The sequence below is a fragment of the Thunnus maccoyii genome, chromosome 10, assembly GCF_910596095.1.
Source record: "Thunnus maccoyii chromosome 10, fThuMac1.1, whole genome shotgun sequence".
Classification (NCBI taxonomy): domain Eukaryota; kingdom Metazoa; phylum Chordata; class Actinopteri; order Scombriformes; family Scombridae; genus Thunnus; species Thunnus maccoyii.
The window spans coordinates 23,750,457-23,777,630 of NC_056542.1; the positions used below are offsets into that span (position 1 = coordinate 23,750,457).

At 39.0% G+C, this 27,174-nt stretch overlaps 1 protein-coding gene across 7 annotated transcripts in view; it reads right to left on the reverse strand.

Annotated features, from left to right (window-relative positions):
- LOC121904871 (CUB and sushi domain-containing protein 3-like) overlaps positions 1-27,174 on the reverse strand; it is a 235,399-nt gene that overhangs the window by 7,143 nt on the left and 201,082 nt on the right. For 5 of the 7 annotated variants that reach the window (XM_042422650.1, XM_042422651.1, XM_042422649.1 and 2 more), the window contains 10 exons: positions 22,745-22,918; positions 22,272-22,345; positions 20,700-20,811; positions 13,675-13,854; positions 13,122-13,187; positions 11,639-11,797; positions 10,723-10,835; positions 9,852-9,939; positions 8,730-8,871; positions 5,150-7,637 (listed from right to left, as the gene is read on the reverse strand). In XM_042422650.1, coding sequence (XP_042278584.1) covers positions 7,478-7,637; positions 8,730-8,871; positions 9,852-9,939; positions 10,723-10,835; positions 11,639-11,797; positions 13,122-13,187; positions 13,675-13,854; positions 20,700-20,811; positions 22,272-22,345; positions 22,745-22,918 — 1,268 coding nt within the window. In that variant the 3' untranslated portion in view covers positions 5,150-7,477. Of the gene's footprint in view, positions 1-5,149; positions 7,638-8,728; positions 9,037-9,851; positions 9,940-10,722; positions 10,836-11,638; positions 11,798-13,121; positions 13,188-13,674; positions 13,855-20,699; positions 20,812-22,271; positions 22,346-22,744; positions 22,919-27,174 lie in introns of those variants that run through there. The other 2 variants (XM_042422652.1, XM_042422653.1) reach the window with 2 other exon arrangements.

Genomic DNA, 27,174 nt, shown 5'->3' on the forward strand with positions numbered 1-27,174 from the left:
AGAGCAGAAATGCTGTTCAGCTGTTCTGCTCCCCCTGAATAAAATATTACATGTGCTGTTTCAATTATGAAGCCCAATTACTCACACACAAGCTGGACTGATCAAAAGCAGGCTTCTCTGTTCTGTTGTGGGGTTTCTTTTCTCTGGATTTTCCTGAGGGGAATTTTGGGCAGCGTAGGAGTTCTTTATGACTGTTGTGATTGAGGCTTTGAGAGCTGATGAAATTACAATAATGCACTGTGTGTTTTTATAACTGCACTCATGTCCTTCGTAAAGCTCATCCTCCATACAACAGCGTACATTGCCGGCTTAAATTTGATGTCTTAAGGATTTTCCTTGTGGGAGAAGTGATTTTCTGTTGTGCTGACTGCCGTATGTGACAGATGCGATTGGCTGGTCAAAAGCATCTTTTTCAAAGAACATAAAAGAATCTGTTGTGTGTAACCGCTTATTTCACATCGGACCTAATGTGCTTCCTTCAGTGTCAAAAGGCATTAGAAGCTAATTTAGAAGATTTCCACAATTAATTACTGAAGACAGGGGGGCTATTAAGTTGGACACCCTGTGAGCAACTGGATCGAAGTTGTCATGTGTCAAGAAGAGCTTTAGTGTTCGCACTGGGGGTTGGTACAGTACATCAAGGTCATATGGGTCTGGCTCAAGGCAGGCTTTTGTAATTCCTCTCCTAGGTATTCTCTGATCTGCATGTCAAGGAAAGGGTGGATCAAGAGCCATGAGCAGGTGGCATTTTTATTTTTTTCCCCCCAGTGTTTTTACAATGTGGTTCAAAGCCTGAATATCAAATGAGCTATTGTTTGAAACACATCGTTAGCATGTGTTATTGTCTGATCAAGCATTTAACCTAGAGCTGTCAACCTCTCCAAGTTTTGACATTATTTATGGCAGAACATCACGTGTATCATCAATAAGTATATGTATGTGGCAATCATGTGATTCCATGTGTCTCCACAGCACTATAAAAAACCTCTCAGAAAGTATATTCATAATAGTAATTGTTTCCGATTGATATGTACATAGCATGAGACAGTGATTACTGCATGTTGAGTTGCAATGGTTGATGTATGCAACACATTAAAATGCTATTTGTATTGACAGTGTGGGGGTTGTGACATGCACACTGTGTCTATTTTCAGGGATAATGCAGATCTAATTCATAAGATTTGTACATATTAATTTATCTAAATTGAAGTAATAGTTTGATATTATGGGAGATACCCTAATTGAGAATCTAATCTAATCTAATCTAATCTAATGATCTAATTTTCCTTTTTTCCCCCTTACTTCTATGTGTGCATGTGTGTGTATGTATAAACACGCACACACACACACACACACACACACACACACACATATATATGTGTTTGATTTTTATGCAGCTTGTTCATAGTTTTATTTTTATTGAGCGCTCAGTGATATCTGTCACACTCCCTTGATGATCATCTCTACTCTGATTGCTGCAATTAGCTTCATCTTAGTCTGTTTCATAATATCCTGACAAACCGTCGCCGCCTTCTGTTGCCAAGTCTGCGGCAGGTACCCACCTATTTTATCACAGTCTGTCATGAAGTGATGGTTGGAGACCAATGATTTTTCCCTCTATAATTTCAGATCCTCTTCTGATTTGTCTGATTTATTTGAACTTTCAACCTCAAATAATATAAATTCTGTAAACTCCTCTCAGACAGTAATGTCTGTCTCCAGAAATGATAGTTTTAATTTACAAATACTCTAGATATAAATATACTGTTGTAAAAGAATCTGTTGTGTGTAACCGCTTATTTCACATCGGACCTAATGTGCTTCCTTCAAAGTGATAAAAATTACAAATCACAAAAACAAACCAAAAACAGACAAACAAACAAAAAAACATGAGAAGATCATGCCACTCTCATATCTCTGTTAAATATGAAGTTATGGCTAACATCTGGTTAGCTTAGCTTAGCATATGGACTGAAAGCAGGGGGAAACAGCTAGTTGATTCTGTCTGAAGGAAAAAAAATCAGCCAACCAGTACCTCTAAAGTGCACTGTATGCTGTTAAAAACAAAAAACCTAAGTGTAATGACAAGCTGTGATTTTACAGGGGGTTATTTCTATTATTTCTTTCCCGGATGCAGTAACTTCCTGGAGTCTCTGCTGGTTGCCTGGCAACCTCACAGGAACGATAAAAAATAGATGATAGGGTGGTATTATCTTCTCATCTAACTCTCAGAAAGAAAGTGAATGCTGTTTTCAACTATTCCACAGAGTAACAGCTTAGAAAGAACTCTAGCAACACATAACCACGCACATTTTTCGACCTTAACATTATTCTCATTATGCATGTTATCCAAGCAATCTCAGGGACCGACTGGGAACATCATGTTATATTATGAATCCTGCTCATGCTTTCTGATGAGAGCTGCCTGATAATGAATCACTTTGCAGGAATCTTCAAAATCCCCCCTTGTGCACAGGATCAATGACAGTGATCTTGTCTCAGACACACGCACCTCTGTCCCCTCAGTTGCTCTCATGATAGATAGTGTTGATGGTGCTCATTGACCTCAGTTTAACATCCTTCAATTCATATCAACTGCAGACTTCCTCGATCTACTGAAGGCTATTTCCCAATGCCCATGTGATTTAACCGTGGGTTAAAAATTTATTTTGCTGAAATGGTTATGGAGGAATTTACATTATTCATTCAGTTAAAGATTAAAAAGAGTATATTAAACCATATAACTCTTCTAGGTCCTGCTCTCAGAAAGTGTTCCACAGCATATTAAAACCCAGTCTATTTTCCAAGACATAACCTTTACATGATTTTCATTGTTATGTGCAGTGAAAATGCCGCTACTTTGTGCACGAATCATTAGGAACTTGTACTCTTAAATGGTTTGTTTGGTTTTCTTTAGACAAATAAAGATGTAGATGACAATGCTTGGAGGAGTAATTTAAAATATAGAGTTATTTTAGCCCTGAAATGATTAAGACATGACATTCAGATAGCTTAACATGCATTTAAGTGTGTCAGTAAATGATATTTCCTAGGGGTTTGCCTTTCTCTGCAGCTTTCCATCTTTCCAACATTCAACCACCCTGAGGACATCTGGCCAATGAGAGCAGAGTGGTTGAAAATGGCTCATTAGTGAAAGACTGAAATATGCAGTAAGGGAGAGGCTAGTTAGTCAACTGACAATCCAGCACATTAGAACCAAAAGATCCATGAAAGCACACACAACTCATTATGTTTTGGCACATGCAAGGGAAGAAAACCAACTTCACTGACTTTTGCTTCCCTGCGCAATGTTGGAAAACTCGTCCTGCTAGAGGATTCTATCAACAATGCTCATTCAGATCAATAAAACTTCCTGTTGTTTTATGTTCGTGAAGGAAGCGCTGGTGTTGTGTACAAAACTGCAAGTGCTTCCATCTATCATGCAATGTGTCAATACTGCTGGCTGGCGATGTTGTGGGGTGTGATTTCACGGTACACATTCAGCCCCTTGATGAAAGTGGAGGAACGCCACAGGGTATCTGAACATCAGAGGCAGCCAGGAACATCCCTTCATTGTACCCGTGCATGCACCTCTGCAAATTGATTTTCTCCAGCAGGCACATGCCCACGCCACAAGACCACAAATGCCTTCATGAACAGGACAGTGAAATCAGCTTACTGCACTAACCTGCTCAGTCACCAGATCTCAACTGAGCATTTGTAGGATGACATGGTGCAAACTGCTTCAGAAGCCCTTCTGCAGAACACCAGGCAAGTTCCTCGGGGGATTCTCTGACACAGAAACCAGAGCCCTAATGAAGCTATGCTGCTCTAAGAGCAAACAGGGGGTCAAGTCAGTGTTTAGAGCGTGGTGCTATTAGTTGTATTACACAGAGCAGAACAAACACCCTGAGCATATTTGACATCTCAGCCTAGCATCAGCTTATTTTACATCATCACCCTTGAGGTAAAATCTACTTGATGAAGCTTCGAAGTAACTTCAATGGAAAATCCTTCTGGCAAATATTTCTAATCCATATACAAATCCCAGGCTTAGACTTTAAAGTATATGCTTAACCTGAGTCTGAAATCAAACAAGTTCCTGCCAGTCAAGTGCATGTTGTTTGATTTTTATGGGGCTTGTTCATATTTTTTTAAAAATTTTTATTGAGTGCTCTGTGATGTGTGTCACACTCCCCTGATGATCATCTCTACTCTGATTGCTGCAATTAGCTTCATCTTAGTCTGTTTCATAATATCCTGACAAACTGTCGCTTCCTTCTGTTGCCAAGTCTGTGGCAGGTACCCATATACACAAATACTGTAGATAATATGCCATGATAAATGCTGCTATTTATATAAAATCAGGGTAATATTTCTCCATGTTTCATTTCTTTGAAGAATTTATTGTACCTGTAAGATATGTACATGCTAAGTAAAGTACATCCAAATGTCATTCCATTCTGTCCCACAGCTCCTTTTCTAGAGTAAATGTCAGCTATTTGTAACTACTGTTGGTGTCAGAGAGAGGAAGAGTAAATGAGAATTAGATCACATCAGAGAAAAGGAAGGCTCAGAGTAGCTAATGCTGAGGTTTGATTGCTCTTGAATGTGCACAGATGTGTGTGATGGGAGGTAAAACCTTTGAATATGTGTTGAAAAGGCTGAGACTGAATTTCTGCTCACACTAGGTGTTACTGTTAACAAGGATTATTGGCTACAATGGATTGCAACAGGTGTTCTTTTAAGACCAGCAGTGTCCCTTGGACAGAGATAATATCAGTGCTTATTTTGGCTAAACTAAGCAGTGGTCAGCAAGTGGAAAACTCATTAAAAAAATCTGTAGAGAAGCAACACAGAGAGGTAGCAGACTGAATAATAAAAAATTCAGCTCTCTACTATGTGTGCTGCAAAAACTTTTCTTAATTGCAACACCGTCGCAGAGTGGAGAGTTTCACTGCTGAGGCTAAACAAAGACATCACACAGCATATACATCTCTACCAATGAAAGAGAATAGCGACATTGAAATTCATTATTTCATATTTTATATATAAATTAAGGATTTATACATTGCTGATAAAGAAAAAATACAAAACATTTTTGATCTTACATGACATTTACATGTGAAATTTTACACAACATATTCAATAACTTACAAATGCTTTATTTGCATAAAAAATAAATCTCTTTACAAAAGTTTTGTCATATGTACATATTCATATACATGGATTTTGAATGGGATAACAATTGTGTGGTACATTTAAAAGCATTCTACTCTACTCGAGTCTGACTTGCCGTATACTGTTTTCACCAGATGCATTTTCAATCCTCATCCATTAGAAATATGAACTCGCAAAATATATTACATATTGATAACACAAGACATCTTGCCAAAGAATGCCATCAAGTATCAAAACTGTATAAATGTACAAAATGTAACAGCAATGACAGGAATCAACATAATGGTACAAAGTACTATAGCAGCAATTGCTATACCGGATCACTTTTTGCCATGCACAGGTATGAAACTATGAGCTGCTTTTCAAACACACCTCTTCTTAGATAAACCATTAGAGCTGACATCACTCAGCTAAATCATTGCAAACTGTGCAGATAAATTACACCGATGTACAGGTTCACTAATGCAATAAATGTTATGTCTCCCTTAAAAACATATGCCCATACAGTATTCAAGGCACTGCAATGATGTAGAAATGTGATGGCAGAGTCAAATTGATTTTTTCATTTTTAAACCATAGATGGATGGACCGAGATGATGGTACAATAGTGATGGTGGCTTGTGTTTAAATGTGCAAATTTTTTTCATGTATACTGTACATTTGTTGGCAGAAGCTGATGGTTCAGTAAGACTTTTAAATAATTATTTGTATCAGTGGGTATCAATAAAATAGGCCAAGGCCTTGTATTCATCAAGTGTCTCAGAGTAGGAGTGAGAGTAGGAGAGAGTTGAGTGTTGAAGAATTTTCTGACTAAGGCACAGTTTCCCAAAAGAATTATAGAACGACAAACACTGCTCAGATTATGAAAAACTGGAGATGATGTGGAAGTTGCACTTGTTTTGTCTTGGAATTACTCTAAAGTAAGGCAGACAAAATCTTCATTAACATAAAACAAGACCACAAACTTCATCCGACCTCATACTGACTGACTTTATACATCTTTGCACTTTGATTTACAGACATCCAGGCTTAAATAAACTTCTGGGAAACCTGGCCAGCTGTAGGTACTGTGCACTGTAGGTTTTCTCAACCTTGTCACCCAATAAGACCTAAAATAATTAAGCAAGGAACTCCTACTTTGAGATGCTTGACATATACAGACTCGAGGCAGGGGTTAATTGACTCCAAATTTGGTTTATTTGGGACACAAACAGCTGAAAAAATAATCGTAATAAAAAAATCACCTAAAATAAATCAGTTTTCAGAAGTATTTCAATAACTTAACGACAGTTAAATAGATGGATGAAGTACAGTCCCACATGACAAATACACTGAAAAGTACATTATCACTCGACTAGACTCGCAGACTAGTCAGCAATTTAAATTCTCATATTTAAAGACAAGAACATCTCTGTCAAAAACAAATTCATAGCACACAACTTGATAATAAACCCTAATAATAACTATATCTCTCATGAAGTAAATTGTTGTCAGAGAACCTGCACAGTAACAATAAAAGCCCTAGCATCCCCAATGGCACTCGAAAAAGTGTACTGCACTTCAATAATTAAATCCACGGCCGTATATTTTGTCAGTAGGAGGTACCATCCAATTAAGAGGTATAATTGACCATGTACTGTAACTCTGAAAGGACTACAGCACCGAAAGACAGGTGGCTCCTTTTTTTTTTTTTTTTTTTTTAATATCCTCATCTCCTTTCACACACCCCACTGCTTGGAAAATAGACTCTAAAGATTACACTGATCAACTCACAGTTGAGAGACTCCTCATCTCCATAAGAGAAAATAACCCTCATCAGGATGAATGCGAGACTAAGACAAAAAAAACAAAAACGGTCTAGATTTGGGCTGTTTACTTGAAAAGAAAAAGTTAAATTTTTTCCATTTGGCATTGTGAAGTAACCCCCTTATATTTATTCTACAGAGCATAAAATACTCTATTTTATCTATATGCCAGAGGCTCTTTTATTCATAAAGCCAACACTCACAGAGTGTAAAGAACACTTCTCTTCACCGAACTACGGGAAGATCTGAAAAGGTGTGGGACCTCCTCCTCGTCTCTGTTTAATCTTTTACCTTCTCTACGTGATCAACTGCAACTGCCATTAAGTGTTGCTGAAAGTGTGCTTTATGTTTCTGAGCAATTCTGTGTCTTTGTTGTACATCATCAGAAACAGGTAAAGTATAAATATGTCTATATATTTTCATGTTAAGCAAACAAGGAGAAGTTGTATTTCCTCTCTCTCCTTCTGTCTTTCTCTCATATTCAGCAGACATCAAACCATGGTGCAAATGGTGTTGAGATTGGGGTCGAAGCGGACGACTTTCCCCTCAGCAGCTTTTGTGTTTGTGTTGTACATGGGATTCTCAAAAGTGGCTTGTCCATTGTTGTTCTCATGGACAGAACATCCTGTGTACTGCGCTTTATCTGTTTTCCTGGGGAAAAAAGAGGTTGCATATTAGTTGAGAGATAAAATCCCAATTATCTTCCCTCCTTCCAAACCATGTAGACCGAGTATAAATATGGACAACGCGTCACCACGGGAGCTGCCATCTTGCTTGTGTGACGTCATTTGGGGCCAGAGTCTGCGCAGTCGAGTCTGATAAGTTTAAACTTATCAGAAAAAACTAACTAAAATGACAGAAACTGTCTTTGCGCAAAATCTATTTGATGTGTACGTTGATTTTTTAGTTTGGCTCATGTCCCATCCGCTAATATGGAGGGGGCGGGACTTATGGCCTATACTGCAGTCAGTCACCAGGAGGCGATCGAGATATTTTGGCTTCACTTTAGGAGAGTTGTCATAACGGTCATATTTATATACAGTCAATGTCACAAACCAATAAACATGTTTCCATTATCTTGGTGTGGACAGCTGCAGTAGGTAAATGAGGCTGAATGGTCATTTGTTATAATATAGTCATATTGTTGAAAAGAGCAGTCAGAGGAGCTCTATGCCAAGTCACTGGTAACTAACATAACGAGTGCAAAATTTGCATGTCACAGACTCTGTGTGTATATATTAATACAGTACATAAACGCTTGTTTAAATTAAGATAAAATCCGTCCACCAACAACCACATACATTACAGTACACACAGATATGGACATACGGTACAGTACATTACATATTTCATTGAAGTTGTTCTTATTTAAAATACCTGATGCATGCTGCTGTGTAATGCGGTTTGAACAGCAACACATTGACAAATATTGCATCATGCTTTGAAGCCTCATACAGAAAGCTATTGTATCCAGTGGAGAACCACACTGCAATAAAGCAGGCTGTGGAAGTGGGCCACAGTGTACTATCTACCTCATCTTTATGTGCATTTTCTAACAAACATCTACTGTACAAGAATCCTTTTTCAATATCAGATCTGAAACTTTAAAACTCAGTCTAAGACACAAATTCATGAAAACTTACTACCTCCTTTAACATATGGAAACCCAACAGATATAGACTACGCTAGCAACTTAATTCAGGTTCCAACCTAGTATGGAAAACACCAGGATAGACCACATACCGCTGTTTGTAGAGATAAAAACCCAGGCCTGCAAAGATGAGGGCAAAGAAAGGCACGAGGATAGCGACAGCAACAGAACTGCTGTTGGTGGAGCCGTTGGTTTCAGGGTCAGTGATTGTGACATTCTCTCTCACACTCAACCCTGCAAGAAGAAAAACATCTTATTTACCCAGAGAATATGTAAAATAGATAATATAGAGTACAATGAATTTGATGTACATTTAAAATATTTACATTAACAAAAAGGCACAAAATACAATAAACACTGTGAAGAAACAAAATGGAATAATAGAAAGATACGTATCATCTGCTGGTGATGGTGGTGATGATGATGACGATGATGATGATGATGATGATAACGAAGATGATCAAGATGACGACAAGCAGGAGACGCGTCAGCCGGTTGATAAAGACGACGACCATAATGATCATATTGATAAAGATCACTGTGACTGTGATAATCTTGTTGAAGACAATCATGAGATGATGACAACAGAAATACCGAGCGAGAAGAAATGAAGGATGATGGATGGAGGATGATGTGGAGGGGGATAATCTACTTTGTGCTGCGCGGCTGTAGCAATAGGTGTCTGACAGCTGGTATCAGGGGCAATTCACTACATACAGTACGCGTGTATGCTTTCAATACAGAGCGAATATAAAGCCGCTTTATCGTCGTTAAATGTTTTCAAACTGGAATATAAATTGAGTGTTCGGGCTTATGAAGACATACTATTGTCAGTGTAATAGGAAGGTGCTACCAGAAAGAAATGTAAGACTTCTTTTGAGTCCAGTTTTGTATTTTAAAAAGCACAGTTTGAAATAACACCCTCATTACATTCTCAGTCTTCTTGTAAAATGTATTCATGTGAAAGTAGGGTACCTCAAAGTGAGTGTTAATGCTTTATTCACACTGAAGGAAATGGAAAATTTGTTTGCACAAATCACACAACCAGATGATATTTCCACACTTGCATTATGTTGTTATATATACTGGATTTGCCATGATAGAAAAAAAAAGAAATATCTTTGTTTTATCTTATTTTATGTAAATCTTAAAATGGAAGATGAAGAGTAGCGATGAATGTCAATGGGACATACTGTATTAAAAAAGACACATACCAATTCTTTGTAGTCCAAACTGTCCATAGTCTTTACCCTGTATAAAGCCTTGGAACACATAGCTGCCACCCTCAGGCTCAGCTGAAACCTAGAAGGAAAAAAAAAAAAAAAAGGGAGCTTGAGAAACAGTATGTTTTGTTTCAACTGCATGAATAAAATGTGATTTTTCTTGGCACCTGAGAGAATGTCGCATCTACTCCGCACGCCACATCAAAAACTACATATTCTGTATTTAGTACGACAGTCAACACGCTCTGTCATGCTACATTCAAAAATAACGCTTTTGTTTTTTTTTGAAGCCTTCGATAGAAGCTGTGCAGCATGCTATCAATAGCTCGGCTGTGTGCAGTCACCTGTCACACGTTGTTATTAAGTGGACCTTGAAGTTTATTTTAGAAGAGGAACTTGCTTACAATTCCACCGACAAAAATTGTTCTGCAGTCATTCCAGGTCCCTTAGATGTCAGGTGTGTGTCTGAGCTCATTCAGCAAATTGACAATGTGGGAAGGCTGAAGTGCTTCATACACAGCGCCTGGTGTAACTGATGTACAGCCAGTGTAAATATACAGTATATAAACAAAAAATACAATAAGATAGGAAATGATTATTTCCTTTGTTGTTACAGTTTTTTTTTTGCTATGTTGGCATGGTAAGTAGGATGAGAAAAATTTAATGATGAGGAAACATTGGCTTGATTTACTCCAAGGAAGGCTTATTCTTGGCACCCACATATTTACAGCTCCATTACCTGTAATAATATACTTGTCTGTCAGACTGAACGAAAAATAAAAATGAAATAAAAGACAGTCACAGCTCTTGATTATTTTTAAAAGATCACTGCCCAGCTGCTTCAAATTCTGTGTATACTCACAAATCCGTCCATTGCCCAGGTCTCATCAGTAATCCTGCTCAAGGAGCTGTGGGCCAGTGCTCTCATCTGGTACAGAAGGAGCATTAACTGTGCCTCCTGGCGCTTGTACACTCCTACAAGGTAGAGGACAAGAGGCAAGAAGAGAAATGATGTGAATAAAGAGATGAGGCAATAAGAGTGAGGGGGGTTATTAAAAAAAGAAAAACGAAGAACAGAGAGAATACAAATAAGAGAAGAGAAGAGACGAGAAGAGATGAGAAGATAAGAGAAGAGAGGAGAAGAGAAGAGGAGAAGAGATGAGAAGAGATGAGAAGACGAGAAGAGACGAGATGAGAAGAGACGAGAAGAGAAGAGAAGAGAAGAGAAGAGAAGAGAAGAGAAGAGAAGAGAAGAGAAGAGAAGAGAAGAGACGAGATGAGAAGAGAGGAGAAGACGAGAAGAGAAGAGATGAGAAGAGATGAGAAGACGAGAAGAGACGAGATGAGAAGAGAGGAGAAGACGAGAAGAGACGAGATGAGAAGAGATGAGAAGACGAGAAGAGACGAGACGAGAAGAGACGAGAAGAGAAGAGAAGAGAAGAGAAGAGAAGAGAAGAGAAGAGAAGAGAAGAGAAGAGAAGAGAAGAGAAGAGAAGAGAAGAAGCAGTAGGAGCAGATGAAAAAAATGCCGTGGGAGGAGGGAAGAAGAGGAGTGACTCTTGAGTGGGCAGTTAGTCAGTCAGTCGGTGGAGACTAATACATCCGTCTTTGGAGCCAATAGTTAATTTCCACTCTCATGCATGAGATCATTTAGTGATTGACTGATTGACATGAGGCACCCTCAAAATAAATGGAAGTGACACACGGAGGTAGTGAGAGGAGGAGAAGGGAGGCGGGGAGGGGGGGAGCAGACGACAGATGATTTATAGATGACTCACCAGAGAGCAGAAACTCCACGCTACTGTCGGTTAAAGTTACATTGACTTTTCCCGTTGTGGCATTAAAGCTTGTGACTGTCAAAGTCATTGGCTGTTTCTGGCCCTTGTAATCATATGAACCCTTCCAGATGAAATCAGGGGCAAAGACGTCGTCAGGAACTTTAGAGATAAAAAAAGACAAGTTATTAAATAATGCAATTAAAATAACGCCATAAAAGAAATGAAATAAATGCATAGGTATGACAATTTGAAAGTTATCATTCCAATTAACTAGCTCTGTCTAACATGCGTCCTTTTTTAATCGACATAACTGAAGTTTTAATGCAAGCTGAATGTTAGCACCCACACAGCAAAATGATGATTAGACATGCAGTTGAGTCAACATATCAAACAGCTGATAACAATCTTTTCATTCATTTTGAATAATATCATGTTCCATATATGCTTTGACAATCTCAGTTAATGATAATTGAATACATTCTGAAAGAGATAACTCTGGACTCACTTGGTGAACTCTGCACAACTTTTTCAAAGTGACACACTGATAAAACTTTTTGGAGCACTCCTACAGAGCAGTCATTATCTGCTAGTAATTATTATCTGCTAGGAAGTGATGAGTTGATTATTAGTGCAAGTATGATTGCTTGTCACTACTAACAGGAAACAAACCTAATAACAGTCCTTATAAGTACTTGTATTGACTGGATCCTGTTATGGTTTAAGAGGTGAAAGGGGAACTTGAGTGCAAGGTAACATCATTGTGCAACTGACTGATGTCTTATTTAGTCACTGCTACTGATAAAGCAAAAAGTAACTCCAATGCATTTCACCAGTACTTCCTTTTAAGGTCCAGGTTCACACTCCAAGGTAAATTTGAATGGTTTACCTAGATTACTGTCTGAGTATAAGGTACTTTTTATGGTAAAGACTTTGTGACTTGTATGTTTGGATGTTTTAATGACCATACATGGCACATGTAAATTGGCAAAGACACTGGTTTGTTAAGAACCTGATATATACAAAAAATACTGATTTCATTGTATGAGTCAGTTTCAACTATGGTACTCAAACCATACATACACTAATAACTAAATGTATTTAGTTGTTACCTCCTATAAATAAACTGAACTAGTACATTTTAACTTGTCTTTATTGCACTGCAATGATCACTGATACTCAAGACAGAGAACCTTATTTCTGTGATTCTGATGAAGATATACACAGATTTAATCACTGTCTAGCCACTTTACAAGACCTGACACTAATCCTACTCTGCAGGTGCAAAGGTGCAGTTCTAACACTGAGCAGAGCGCGTGTGATGAAAGGTTACCAATCAGTGTGAGACTGACGTTTTCCGCTACTAGAGGACACATTGACTTTTATCCAGGAAACAAGGATTTCCCCATTACTGATGCCGGTGCTAAAAATACAGATTGATGACTTTTCTGGCTACCAGTTGAACAGCTTGTGGAATTCAACTCACCATTTATTTTAGGGCTCGGTGTCCCTTGTATGGGTTTGACAGTTTTCTCGTGTGATTTGGAGCCGACTGCAGAAGAACATAGATATATATGTGATGAAAATGTAGTGATACACAGCGAGGCTTAACATCCAGAGGAAAAGTAAACACTGCTCAACTGTAACATGTTACCAGCATTTAAAAACTCTGAACTAATCCCTGAAGCATTTATAAATCTGCTAAAACTTTAAGTTAGAATATTTACAGGCATACAACAAGTAGCTGACAGTGCAGTGACACAGTGGGTATGAAGAAAATATAGAAGAAACCACAATGCCTCATTATATTTGATTGGTGGTTGACTTAACTAACAGTGAGGAGTAGTACAAATGTCAAATAGGACTGATTTTTACATACTTTGTGTATACACAAGTACACACTACACTTGACCCACCCTTTCCTCCACCTATATGCATCTGCAAAACATCCTCCTGGAACATTTTAACTTCTACTTCCTCCCCCTCCTCCCCCGCTCTCCTACATCATCTGCCCTCAGAGAACTATGCCGGCCACGTACCTCTGCACACTGGCACCTTGCCAGTCCAGCTGCCATCAGAGCGGCAGACACGGTGCTCTGAACCCCCAGAAAGGAAAAAACCTGGCTGACAGGTGTACACCAGGGTGTAACCGTAGGAGGGCAGGTCCAGACCCACAACGTCAGCGTTGGCTGGGCTCCGTGGTTGCTTGCAGGAATGAGCTGGAGAGCAAGCAGAGGGCAGACACGTTAGTACACACACACATCTTCACCCACACGTACACACAATGTACACACACAGAGACGTACACATACATAGGAAGATAATTAAGCATTGTGTGGAGAGAGAGCAAGAGATAGTCGGGGCAGGGCTGGAAAAAAAAACTGGATAAAAGTAGAAAAGCACACACATTTTATAATTTAATTGAGTCCAGAGAGCTATTAGGGAGCATATTGATACTTTAATATGTATAATTTCTTTTCTGCTATGAATGTGGATACTTCTGGATTGTGAGATACACTGCTTAATTTTGGACTGAATTAGCCCATAAAATGAAGAGGGTTTAAACTAAGACAAAAAAACCCCCCAAAAACTGAGAGGACTGTTAGAGAAGTAATTTAACCATAGCCTTGGATTGCAAACCCTGGGTATTTCATGTTATAATGCAGTGCAAGTGCAACATATACGTCTGGCTGAACTCATTATCATTCAGCTATAGTCAGAGGAAAATATTTACAGATGTTTTTGTATTTCTAGAAGAAATCAAAATTACCAAGGGACCAAACAAGACCAAGTTCACCGATGTCCTTACATAACAGCGCTGGAGCGAGTGTTATAGTAAATCTAGGGAGAATATCATCATCATGAGGATGTGCATATAGGTTGCAAGGTCAGAGACACATGAACGGTGGAAGGAAGCAAAGTGCTGACAGAGATAATTAGCCAATAGGAGGCTCACATGTCCTGAAAGTCAGACTAGTAGAAATTGAATAGTGTGTGCCTCACTAGAAACCAACAATTACTAAAATGGAGTAGTGCATATATCCTGATGGATCTAGAGGTTTTTACAAGTGTGATTCACTTTCGACTTCTGACTATTTTTGACCATTACATTTGACTATTAAATTTCTATAAAATACATACAGTATATTAATATAACTATACATTTTATACATATTTACTTGACATAATATCGCACTGAACAGCAAGCTAGTGACCAGCTGAGTTGAGTAGCTCAATCTCTTTTTATAAAAAAGACAGCACTGGAAAAAGCTTAGCTTACAAGCCCTAGCTGAAGGGGCAAAAGCTGTTACTGTTGTTATTGTTGCCAAAACACCAGCCTCTTATAGAGCATATTAAATATTTTCATTTTCTCATGAGTGGGTTGGGTATACTTAGTTTAATTTTTCACATCAACAAACTCTCTACAAAACAAAAATGTATGCAAATCACCTCACACCACCAAAACACTGAGGGGCTGAACATTCAGGCTCTGAGGCGTCAACAATAATGTGAAAATAGCAAAATAATTTTGCAGCTTGTGAGTGAAAGAATATGTTGCCAGCTGTCAAATGGGAGACAGCTGCAAGTGAGTCACAGTACGAAATCGGTCCTTCATGGCATCTTAATGACATTAGTGGCAATAGGTTGTGGAAGGGATGCTGGGATGAAACCCAGTTTCTGGGCTCAATGAAAGACGAGACGAGAATGCAGGAAATTACTCTTGTTGGTGTTTGAGCTGGTAATATTGTATATGTGTATGCATATCTTTAGAAAGTAAAACAGTTACACAGAGCCTTAAACAATTCAGTATACTGTGGATCCAGAGAGGCTGATTAAAAAAAAGTGTTAATCATCTGTATGTGCCACCCAGAGCTTGTTCAATTCAAAATCTGATGCCATATTGGACAACACTGCAAGAAAGACGCAAAAAGCCTTATAAGCTGTAGAAGAAAAGTCTGGAGACCTAAATAAATAAATAGATACAAATAATTAAATAAACTCCCCTCCCGCTGTCTGAGCACAAGTCTATGTAACCCATTTAAAATGACAAACTGTCAGCACATGTCCAGGGTGGTTGTAGAGTTTGTAGACCATGAACACTGAAGACACTTACAAGGCAGATGAATTGTTGTATCAAAGACATGTCATATCCCTCATCAAGTTCTGTTGACAGTGCCATGTTTATTTACACTTCAAGCGGCACAGCAGGCTTTACTCTTGAGATTACACAAGGCCTCAAAAGACACTTTCACTTTTTCTGTCACACAACAACATGTAATGTTCTTAGTTCAAAGTTGGTATCTCTGATAGAGACGGAGTGCATTAGTTAGGGACATCGACAGACTGAGACAGATAGAGGCAGACACACAGAGACAGCCCTGCTGATGGATTTCTGTGTGAGCCAAAAAGGTTGGCCAGCTACAAACTTCACTAGCAGACCACACTTAAAAGGACAAAGTTAACTTTTGCACTTTTGAACTGTTATAATGTTTTTCTCGTAGCTCTTTTTTCGTGCAGTATTGTTAGTATTCCTCACTCTACAAAGTGAAGAGGGTCAGGTCAGCGTGCAGGTTTTCTGTAATTTGTGTTCTATTCTGTAAACACAACATCTACCGTCTGTTCATCTTGAGGTTTCTTCTATTTTTTTCCCTGTCAAAGGGTTTTTTTAGGGAGTTTTTCCTTATTTGAATCGAGGGTCTAAGGACAGAGGATGCTGTACTTCTGTACAAATTGTAAAGCCCCCTGAGGCCAATTTGTGATATTGAGCTATACAAATAAAATTCACTTGACTTATTTTGATATTAAAATGATTAGTTTGGTTGCTTCACAGCATATAGGTACTTTAAAGATGAACTTCTTGTTATAATGCTCAATGGCATCCTAAAATCTCAAAATTTCACTGTTGATTAAAGTGAGCTGGAGAGAAGTTTGGGGTGTGTACATTTAAACTAAAACATTAAACTGATAGAAAGTTAACATGATTACAGTCCAGTGATATTAAATTCTGACTTATGTCCATTGCACTGATTACATCTATTGTGTTGATAATCCCTCCAACTTTTTTCTCTTTAGCCAGCAGTATAAGATTGGTTTTTAAATCCATTTAAGTGGCTTCACAGTAACAGAAGACCATTTAATCATACAGAAAGGTATTTCAGAGGATTTATGACTCTGTTTTGACCGAGGGGTCAACACAGAGTGTCACACCCATACAAAAGCACTCAAATACTCAAATATATGTACATAACACAGTTTCCCCCCCATGTATTACAGCCCAGACAGCCCACTGGGTCTGTATGTGTGTAAAATGAATTAAAAAAATAGGTTATACATCAACACACTGAAAATGAATTGGATTATGTTTTTGGATCTCAAATAATGTAATTACTATATTCTAAATTACACAGTAATAAAGTAAAAAAACTTGTAATAATTCAGTTATATGGAAGCACAATTGAATGTTGCATATTGTTAAAAGGGGTGATCAGTTATGCTGCTAATACCTATTGCCAAAGTGAGTCATACAGTAACATAATGTGACATGATTTACGTGCAGATCTGCAAAATGAGGAGAGTTTCATTGTTGCACAAATAATGATATATTCAAACACCAGACCTGCAAATGTCAAGTTAGCAACAGTCTGAAAATAGAGTCTGCAGTATGATGTGAATGTATAACATCAACTGGATGTTTCCGGCAAGCCAACATGTTGGAGCATAGGTTCACTTCATTTTAAGGATATGAGTGTGACAAACATACAAATAGGTTCATTTAGCTTAACTTCAGCAATGTTCAGGTAGCATTAAGGTAAACATTCCTTAAGTTGCCTGTTTAATACATTCGATAATTCAAATGTATTATTCATAAAAGTATGGGGTCATAGAATCTGGTGACTGTCTGAGATACGTTTCTCCATTTTAATTTGAGCGGTAACAATGACAGGATGAGGGCAGAGGAAAATCAATACATTTTTTCGAGCCACCAGAGATGATGGACCAGAGCCAGAGAGCAGCTCCTGAAACGCTGCAACCTCAGCAAACCTGGCAAAGAAAGTGCACATGCTGAACAGAGCAAGTCAGGAAAGCTACAGTAAAAGCCTCAAAACATTACGCTTCTGAGAGAAATCCAGGTAGGCCGCTGGACTGCCATTTCAGCGTCTGGCTTTACAAAATACATCTAGGTTACACAAAAATGGTATAAAATATATGTTATTTTATGTTTTTTATGTATGTTTACTACTATGAGAGTAGATTTGTCTGTTGGGATGTTTTGCAGATCCAAAAAGGTTGAAGAGAGAAACCTTCAAAGGCCAATCACTGGAGGTGAATATACAACTTACAGTATAAGGATATTCACAGTGACCAAATAAAATCATGAGAGAGTTCAGTATGAACTGGCATCACAAATTTCAGCCATAAACATTAAGTGTACTTAATCAAACCACAAGTATTCATTAAATGAAAATCTAAAATGTTTTATACATGAAAAACATACAAGTTGGTTAAAAGACACATAGCCTAAATCCTACATAATAATCAACCAGATGTTGGGGCTCTTATGTGCCATTTTTGACAGTAGTTACAATGTGGCATGTATTAACCCAAACTCTACACTTCCAATCATGACCATTTAGAGGTACAGAATGGATTTGCTTAGCAACTGACTGACTCATGGCCTCAGCTTGTGTTACCCACTGCTCGGCAGCAGCATGCTAAGATGCTGCTGATAAAGTGTAATAAATTAAGGTCTTCCAAACAGCACTTGTAGAATCTGCACATGAATTTCCATAATAATGCAAGTTGCATTACTACGCATCAGTCCTCAGAGGCGAATCAAGAGAACTGGTGTTCAACAACAGGAAAGTGACTTTAGGAAAATTTAATTTCAAAGCTGAGAGGTTTATCGTCTTGTTTAGAGGTGCATCTTCCACTGTTGTTGAATTATCATGCATATTGGTACTTCATTTTTGTCCCTAATAGCTCTAAGACAAAGTGTCTCTATCACAAGCTGTTGTTAAACCTCTCAAAGAATTTGGCTTGTACATGCACTGTTCCGCTTTGTAACAGCCATTCATCTGCAAGCGGATATTCTTCCCCACCTGACACAGCTGTCAGACTTTTTTCAGAGAGAGGATGTCAATGTTATGGCTACAAAGAAATATGTAAGCAGCAGTTTGATGGAGCTTTAACCTACAATCCTTTTGACTTAAACTTAAGCACTGGATAATCTTTTATTTTAGGCGACCTGTCCCAATGCTGGCAATATTTGTCATGAAGGAGCCGAGTGATGCGCACCTTCCTGAATCATTCATTAGCGAGCCGGATGACGGGGTCAACAGTCTGAACATACGGGTGGAGCAGGACAGGCTGAGGAGCTGTCAGCTCACAGAAGTCTAGACTTTAGTAGTTTTTGGATTCTTTTTTGCTGTCATCTATAAAAATGGGCAGTTTAGGGAAATTTGAATTAGAAAATAAATGAATGACAATAAGGCCATGGCAGAGATGGTGAGGCAATAGTGAATTATTTGTTGTTGTATTCTATTGTGAAACGTTGTGTTTCATTGTAAAAATGTGCAGTAAATTATATCATTTGTTTTACAAAGAGTGCAAACTATAGCCGACGGCGGCTGTGGCTCAGAGGTAGAGCAGGTGTCAAAGGCTCTTTGGGCAAGATACTGAACCCCAAATTGCTCCAGAAGGCTTTGCCATCAGTGTGTGTGTGTGTGTGTGAATGAGCATTAGAAACTCCTCCTGATGAGCAGGTTGGCACCTTGCATGGCAGAGGCTGCCATGCAAGGTGCCAAGGTGTATGAATGTGTGTGTGAATGGGTGAATGTTGGCATGTAGTGTAAAGCGCTTTCAGTGATCAGAAGACCAGAAAGGCGCATATAAATGCAGTCCATTTACCATTTACCATATATAGGATACTGTATAGAGACAGCATTTTGGAAAGTATTTGAATAGATGAGCCAACCTTTTTAGCCATTCTCATGTTTGGTGCCTTTTCCAAAGTGACATGTACCCACAGAAATTCATATGTACAATATGCACTTCATTTAAATCCCAGAATAACGCAATATAATTCAACAGCCCACCAAACTGTAGCTTCCAAAATGACCATTAAGTTGAATCAATACCTCTGTAAAACAGTCTCAACAGAAGCATTATAAGGATAACCCTAATGAAGGTAGGATTATTGCAGGGCTGTTGTATTAACTACATTAGTTAGGTATACCTAATGAACTGGCAACTGAGTGTATGAACAACACAAAGACAGCACACTCATATTCAGGGATTCACATAGACTACCAACCCCACACACACACACACACACACACACACACACACACACACACACACACACACACACACACACACACACACACACACACACACACACATTCATACATACATAAAGCCGGGCTGCAGAGAAGATCAGGCAAAGAATGAAGGATAGGTATTACAATGTTTCTACTTCCTCAGCACAAATGTCTCTGGGAAATTCAAATGGGTGTTAAATCTTGGGGTAATTATGAAATCAAGATTACGAAATATCATTTGAAACCCCTTATCATCACACAGCTCAAGTGTTTACACTTGCAGTCCATAGTAAAATGCAGACTATAGTAAGATTTGAATTGTGAATATTTCAATGAAAGATGCTGAAAGGGATTCCAGTGAGATACCGGATAACATCACAACTTTGAGAAGCAGTTGGCTCGGCAAGGCAACTGAGCTAAACTGCACAGCCCTCGTTTGGTGTTGGTCGATAGTCCAGGCAGTTCAAACAGAGTGACAGTAATCACGGTCAACACCTCACTCTCAGAGTAACTGGGATGGCAGGTTGATTGAGCCGTTAGCTGCGGACTGCTGGGGGTTATGGCAGGAGTGAACAAATGAGAGAAGTAGTACTGGAAGGAGGCATCGACAGAGGAGGAGTGTGGGTTGAGCAGCCAGCAATGCGGATAAATGGTGACAAGATGCCAGGAGGGGTTGTGAAAAACAAAAGACAAGGAGAGTGATATAAAGATATACTGAGGGAGCGTGGAGAACTACTACTCACAGATACAGGTAGGCTGGACACCCGTCCAGGTGAGATCAGGCAAACAGAGCCGTGTGGTGGAGCCCTGCAGTATGTGTCCCTGTTGGCACTGGAAGTCTACTCTGCTGCCCACCTGGCCACGAACAGACAGCACACAAAGTGGAGACAGTCAATACACTGATGCAAATGCCAATAGGCTCCCTGCATCAAATCTGAAGAGCTTGGAAAAAATACTGCACACTAAAGTTTTTTCTCCTTTTTTAATGATTATCTGTAGTGTGTGGAGGCAGATGGAGACTATTCCTAAAGGCGATGGCCCATGTTTGTGTTCTCAACTGATATAGACAGACATTAGAAAGTGAGGGAGCTGACTCTTCGGTTAAAAAATACAGAGCCAAAATGTTTTCTCTTTTCTTCATAAATTTCTTTTATTTTCAGCCACCATCCCAGTTGACTGTTTAAAGCCAGTATCGACACAGGATTTTCTCATTCGCTGTAGTGTCAAGTCATTGGTGAAGTTATTCGGTAATGCAGAAAAATGCACAACTACAGCCATTAAAAGCAGTGATCCAAATAATAAGCTGTTTCCGCTTTCATTTGGGACAAATCTTATATCAGATACTCAGCTGAATGTTATGGAGAAATTGTTTGCGCTTAACTTGTAAGTGACACTCTAAAAGCATCAGGGAGGAAATAAAATGAAATACGCTGGCTAGAAATATCTCAAGGGAGCTGCTGAGCACACACCAATGGTCAGGATATCAATTCTGTCGACTGTGATGCACGTTAGCATTGCTCGTTTTACAGTGCACATTATCACAGATCTAGATATGCACCATGTCTTTATACAGACGGAGTGGAGTGATGAAATCCACTTGGTTTTCTTCTGTGCAGCCACCTGGGATGGGATACGTACAGGCTTCACAGCTTCCTCCTTGCACCCTCATAACATCATCTAAAGGAATAACTGATGATGTTACCTGGAACATCCATTGGAAACTGCCCATTTGAAAGAGAACTAAGTACCAGTACCACAGTAAAGCTGTGAGTTTTGAATGGTGCTTTGATTTGGTACTTCTTGTTCACACTCATCTACCACTCTCACAGGTACAAGCTGTTCAGGCTGCTTAAATATTGAGCACTGGGTGATTGGCTGTTGAGCTGAATTAAGCTTAGTGAGGCATAGCACATTATGTAGTATTATGTAGAGTGTAGTATATTATAGTATAGCCCATATGAAATTATCTATGTTGTGCTAGATCAGTACCCAATGTATCTTTTTATGTTACATGTCTTTATTTGTAAAATCTATTGGGATCAAATAAATCCTTATGAAGCTTAATTTTGAGGCAGAAGTTAGTGTTGGTGTTGTAATGGACTGTGTCGTATTAAAATGTGTTTCTACTATTATGTTGCCTACATGTGGAGATCAGAATATGATAAAAAAAATAAAAAAAAACATTACAAACACCTTCCTGTATAATGCAGGTCAGCTCAGAGTTTGCCATGCTGTTTGAAATGCAGTTTTAGGGACAAGTACATAACACAATATATTTACACAATGTATCCCATTGCAGTTTCTGCTCATTTTACCTTAAAGCCTGTTGTGTAATTCATGAAGCCATGCTCAGGTGTCCCTGGATTTTCACAGGTGGTCCTCATGGGCTCTGTAACAAGAAATCATTGTCATGCTGAGCAGAGATATTGCAGGAGAGGCTGTGACAGAGGGGCAATCATCGATAATGATGAAGCAATTTCTCTTTGGTGTACAATGTACCAGAGAGAAGTGGCGTGGTAACATGAGCAGAATTACCTTGTCATCTCTAGTCTCTTTGAATATGAATTCCTTGACTTCTAAAAGTACTGTAGATATAGACTTCTAAGAGTTTTAATCATTAGTGAAACTGAATTCAAATTAAGACACATTGTTCAGATCTTGTGATAACATAATTTAGTGAGGAATGACATGACTGCATGGCAAATCACAAAACTTTCCACCACAGCCTGAAACAGACACATTTTTTTCTGCAGAATTGAGGTACAGGGTTCAAGCTAATATTCAGTACCTATACACCGAGGTTGAGATCCACTCCAGGTGCCACCCTCCTGGCACATACGTGTTGTTGATCCCACTAGCACATAGGGGGCATTGCAGTTAAATGTCACCTCTGACTTGAAGATGAAACTGCGCCCTTCTCTCCGTCCTTTGGCAGGCATACCAGGGTCTCCACAGAACTTGGCTGGAAAGGCAAAAAATGTGTGATAAGCTGACGGCCAATAAACCCGATGCAGATGTTAGGAATTTTCCTGCAAGTGTTGATGCTACAATATACCTCACTGTGCTGTTGCACTTTCCCTCTGATTCATTTCAGTGCTGTTGCCCTATTGCTCTGCCCCATTTTTACAATTCTAACATTCATGTTTTTACCCTCTTAACACTGCAGCAGCTAGTCATCTGAATGCGGCATTCACCAGAGTATTCAGCATCTAATTCAGAAATAATAAGCTGTGTGGGCTGCTGCTGTACCCATACAAGATCAGACTGTGATGAGGAGTGTCTGCAATGCTTCCCACTGCTGCATGAGCATCGCTGTTTTCGATGGGCTTTTTATTATGTCATGAGTATCTGACGGTAAAAAGATTGTCTTTCTATATGATTTGGAAAGTCTTCATGGACTGAATTATTCAAATTGCATTGACATTATGCTTTTTGCACATATTTCCTTTAGCCATTTTTTATTGCATGTAGGCAGATGCATTGACGTCCTCATCTTAGGATGAACTGCTCTGTCTAATCATTTTTTATTTCCAATAATCAAAATTGCTAGTGAGTGCTTACAGCAGGTATGTGAATATTCATCTTGGCAGCAAAGAAGGAGTGAGGGCGGTCATGGCACTCAATTTTAGATCAAAATAATTAGCAAGTGAAATATTAATTTCTTTGACAGGGCCTTGAGGTTAACACAACTGGAACCATCTGCAGCTGCTGTTGCTCTCCAATCCACTTGTGTGATATCGCTATTTTAATGGGACTGTAGCTACCGCCTCAGCAAATGAAGCCCATTGGATTATCACTGCTGCTTCTTCAATTTATTGCTTATAGACATCTAATCAAATTGACTGAAATAATTTAGGCTGAGTGGTTTTGATGGGAAGAGAAGTCAGCCATTTTACAGTCTGCTAATGTATCTTTCCATCCATCTTTACTGCTTATATACAGTACATTCCTCCACTATAACCATACTGATCAGTGAATGTTACTTGTTAGCTGTAGGGGGTTGAGAAATGCTCAGTGTGTTAGAGAGCACAGCCGAGAACGGGAGTCACAGCATTCAGTCACGCAGCCAGAGCACTACGGGATCAAGCCAATAATAAGGCAGGCTGCTTCTCCAGACCTGACATGTGCTGCTGTGTGGAGGTCTGGAGACAGAGATAAGTTCTCACTTGCTCTCTTCCTGGAAGTCAGGAACCAACAAGGGCTTCCCACAGCCAACTCCTGACATAATAGATATCTAGAAAAAGAGGAGATTAGAATCCAGCCCATGCAGGAACGGCTGACTAAAGCCATTACTGTAAATAGTGTTATCTCAGAAACAAATCCTTGTATTCAGAGACATATCTTCTCCTAGAAAATATGTTTGCCTATACTGTAGGTCTCCTCTGAAAATGATGCCTTGTGAGCTTTAACCTCCCCCCCTAGTACTCAACAGTTGACCATGTTTGATATGACAACAAATAAAGATGCAAATGTCTGGCTGGATGTGAAAATGATTCTTGTCACTCCTCAAATGGCTTTGTAAGCCTTAGTATTCAGATGGCATTTTTTTGGAGGGTTGACAATACAGGCCAAACAGGTGACATGCACATCAGTCATAAGCTTCAAGCCGCAGGGAAATAATGTACTGTTTTATGGATATATAAGAGAAATGGCCCTGGGCCAAACCAAGCTCAGCATATTTAATGTGCCTCTGTATGTATGTGTGTGTGTGTGTAGGTGGATGAGCAAGAGCGAGAAAGAGAGAGAGACTACTGAAACTTTTTCTCACTCTCTCTCTTACAGCCTCTTCCCTTCCTTGATGAATTATCAATGCTTTGAAGTAATCAGTATGCAGAGGCCAGATTCAAAGTTGGGATCACAGTCTCATCCCTGCAGACGCATGAACTAACATCTCAGAGACAGAATGTTGCTGCCTGCTCTCTGTTTCCCATGTGTTATGATAGAGAACATGATTTGGCTGCACATGCATACAGAAGGGCAGATTTTTAAGAAAATGCACAGTCACAGCGTCATTTGCAGTACTGTCGAGCTGCATTTCGACTAAAAGTGCTGAGTATGAATTGCAATTATATTTCTAAAATCTACGGCAGTGCAAAGCTTCTACAGTATGTGTCTAATAAACAGCAAGACGGAGGCTTCAAAATCTTTATGCACCAAACTAAAATGAATAAACTCATCAGGTTGAATTTGCATTAGACGTGCGTGATCCTGAAGCTCATGGTGCTAAGCTTATAATTTTGTTGGGAAATGGAAAATATCCTCAGTCTACAAGATAATGTGATATATTGTCTAATGCTTGGAGTATTTCTTTATAGTTTCATATCATGCACATATACAAAAACGTTATTAGTCTGTGTGTTTTTCCAGCTGCTTCATGACAAATATACTGCTGTTGACTGCTGTTGATGGTGCTGTGCTGACATTTTAATGCATAGATAATAGCTTTTCTACACCAAATATGATCAGCCTTTTCGTTCCCATTATTCCCATTTTCCAGACTCATTTATTTGCCTTAGTAAACCTCACAGACTTGCGTCCCCTTTAGATAACTGTAACAGGAGGCTAGCTTTAACAAGGTTGGTTATTGATCACTGTAGGAGCCATTTTTTGTTTTTGCTAAAAAGACTACAAGGCGTCGCTGTTTGAGTTAAAATGGCGCAATCACTGCATGTCTGTGTTCAATAGAAACAGACAGAGGTGTGTGACATGAGGATGCTGAGAAGAAATATTTTTTCAACTGCTCGCAAGCAAGTTAAAAGTTTTTGTTTCATTTTAATTTGACATTGAACAAAAGTCTACTTTTTTTTTTTTTTGGAATACTTTGAATTCACGTATGGGTTTGATGCATGTGCGCAACTATTTTATTTAGTTTGTTCTGTTACAAGCTTAACACACTGCACACTTGTATGTGCTCTTATTCATTCATTCACTCTGCTGCAATGCAACCCAAACCTAGACCTTCAATCAACTCAACACAGCAAGTAAGTGATGTATATATTGTGGAAATTATGGAAGCACGTTGAATTCAAGTCCGTCCCTACTGGCGTCCATTAGGCTTTACTATGACTGTCTGAAGGCCATGACAATCACATTGAATGATATTTATAGTATATGGCTTTCAATTTGTGTCAATTTTGCACTAGCATTGCAACCTGCATTCTATGTCATGAGTAATGGAGCTATTAAATATAATTACTACATCAAAAATAATTCTCTGGCGAGACATATTAAACACTGATGGTACATCATGGAACATAAAGGTTACATGCTCACAAAGCTGCAGGAGGCTGTTTTGGGGGTGCTGATGTGGAAAAATGATTGTAGCGTATTGAGGGATGACACTGCTCATCATAATTGCAGGAGACAGCAAGTAGACATGGTACATTTACCAACTCGAACCTTATCCATTTTATGACCAGATGACATGTTTCACTCATCACAACAGCTCAGGACCAGAATGCAGGGATACCAGTGCACCTCAATAAAAACAGGCAGTTGGTCATTTAACAGTACTAAAGCAGATTTCTAGTTAAAACACACAGATACAATCCCTTACAGTTAAGCAGGATATAAATCAGATTGCAGTCTGCATGATGACTCACATAAATAAAAGTAAACGACTGCAATGTGGCCATTTAGAAGAGCAAATGGCTGCATAGGGTGCCATGCTTTGAGCTGCATGGTCACATCAGCTAAATCTCAGATGCTAAACACCCAAATGGGACCATGTTCGACTGACTGACTACGGCCACAAGCACCAAATTCTGTTGTTAGTATCAATTCCAAAAGAGCTTAGAATTGAATGTAATTCTTTTTAAATGGGCCCAGCGGTCTCAGACAGGTTTCTGTTATGATCCAACATGTGACACTAAACTACTGCAAACCATATTATTTCCATCCATTTCATCACCTCTTACCTTAAGTCTGCAGTCAGCACAATGTAGTTACTGTTTGCACGATTGATACATGCAGCCAATAAACCTACATCTGATAGCAGAGACTCCCCTGCACAAGAGTGCTGCAATAATCAATTAATGTGATGCAAAATGCACTACACGAGTCAAAACAAAAGGACTGCATACATTCACATGTTGAAGTGGAGATGCTTTTAGTGCAGCGGCAGTCAAAAAAAAAAGAAAAAAGAAAAAACAGCAACACATCTTCCAGCACTAGGAGTGCTATGTGCATGAATATTCTTTAGTGGCAGCAGATTCCATT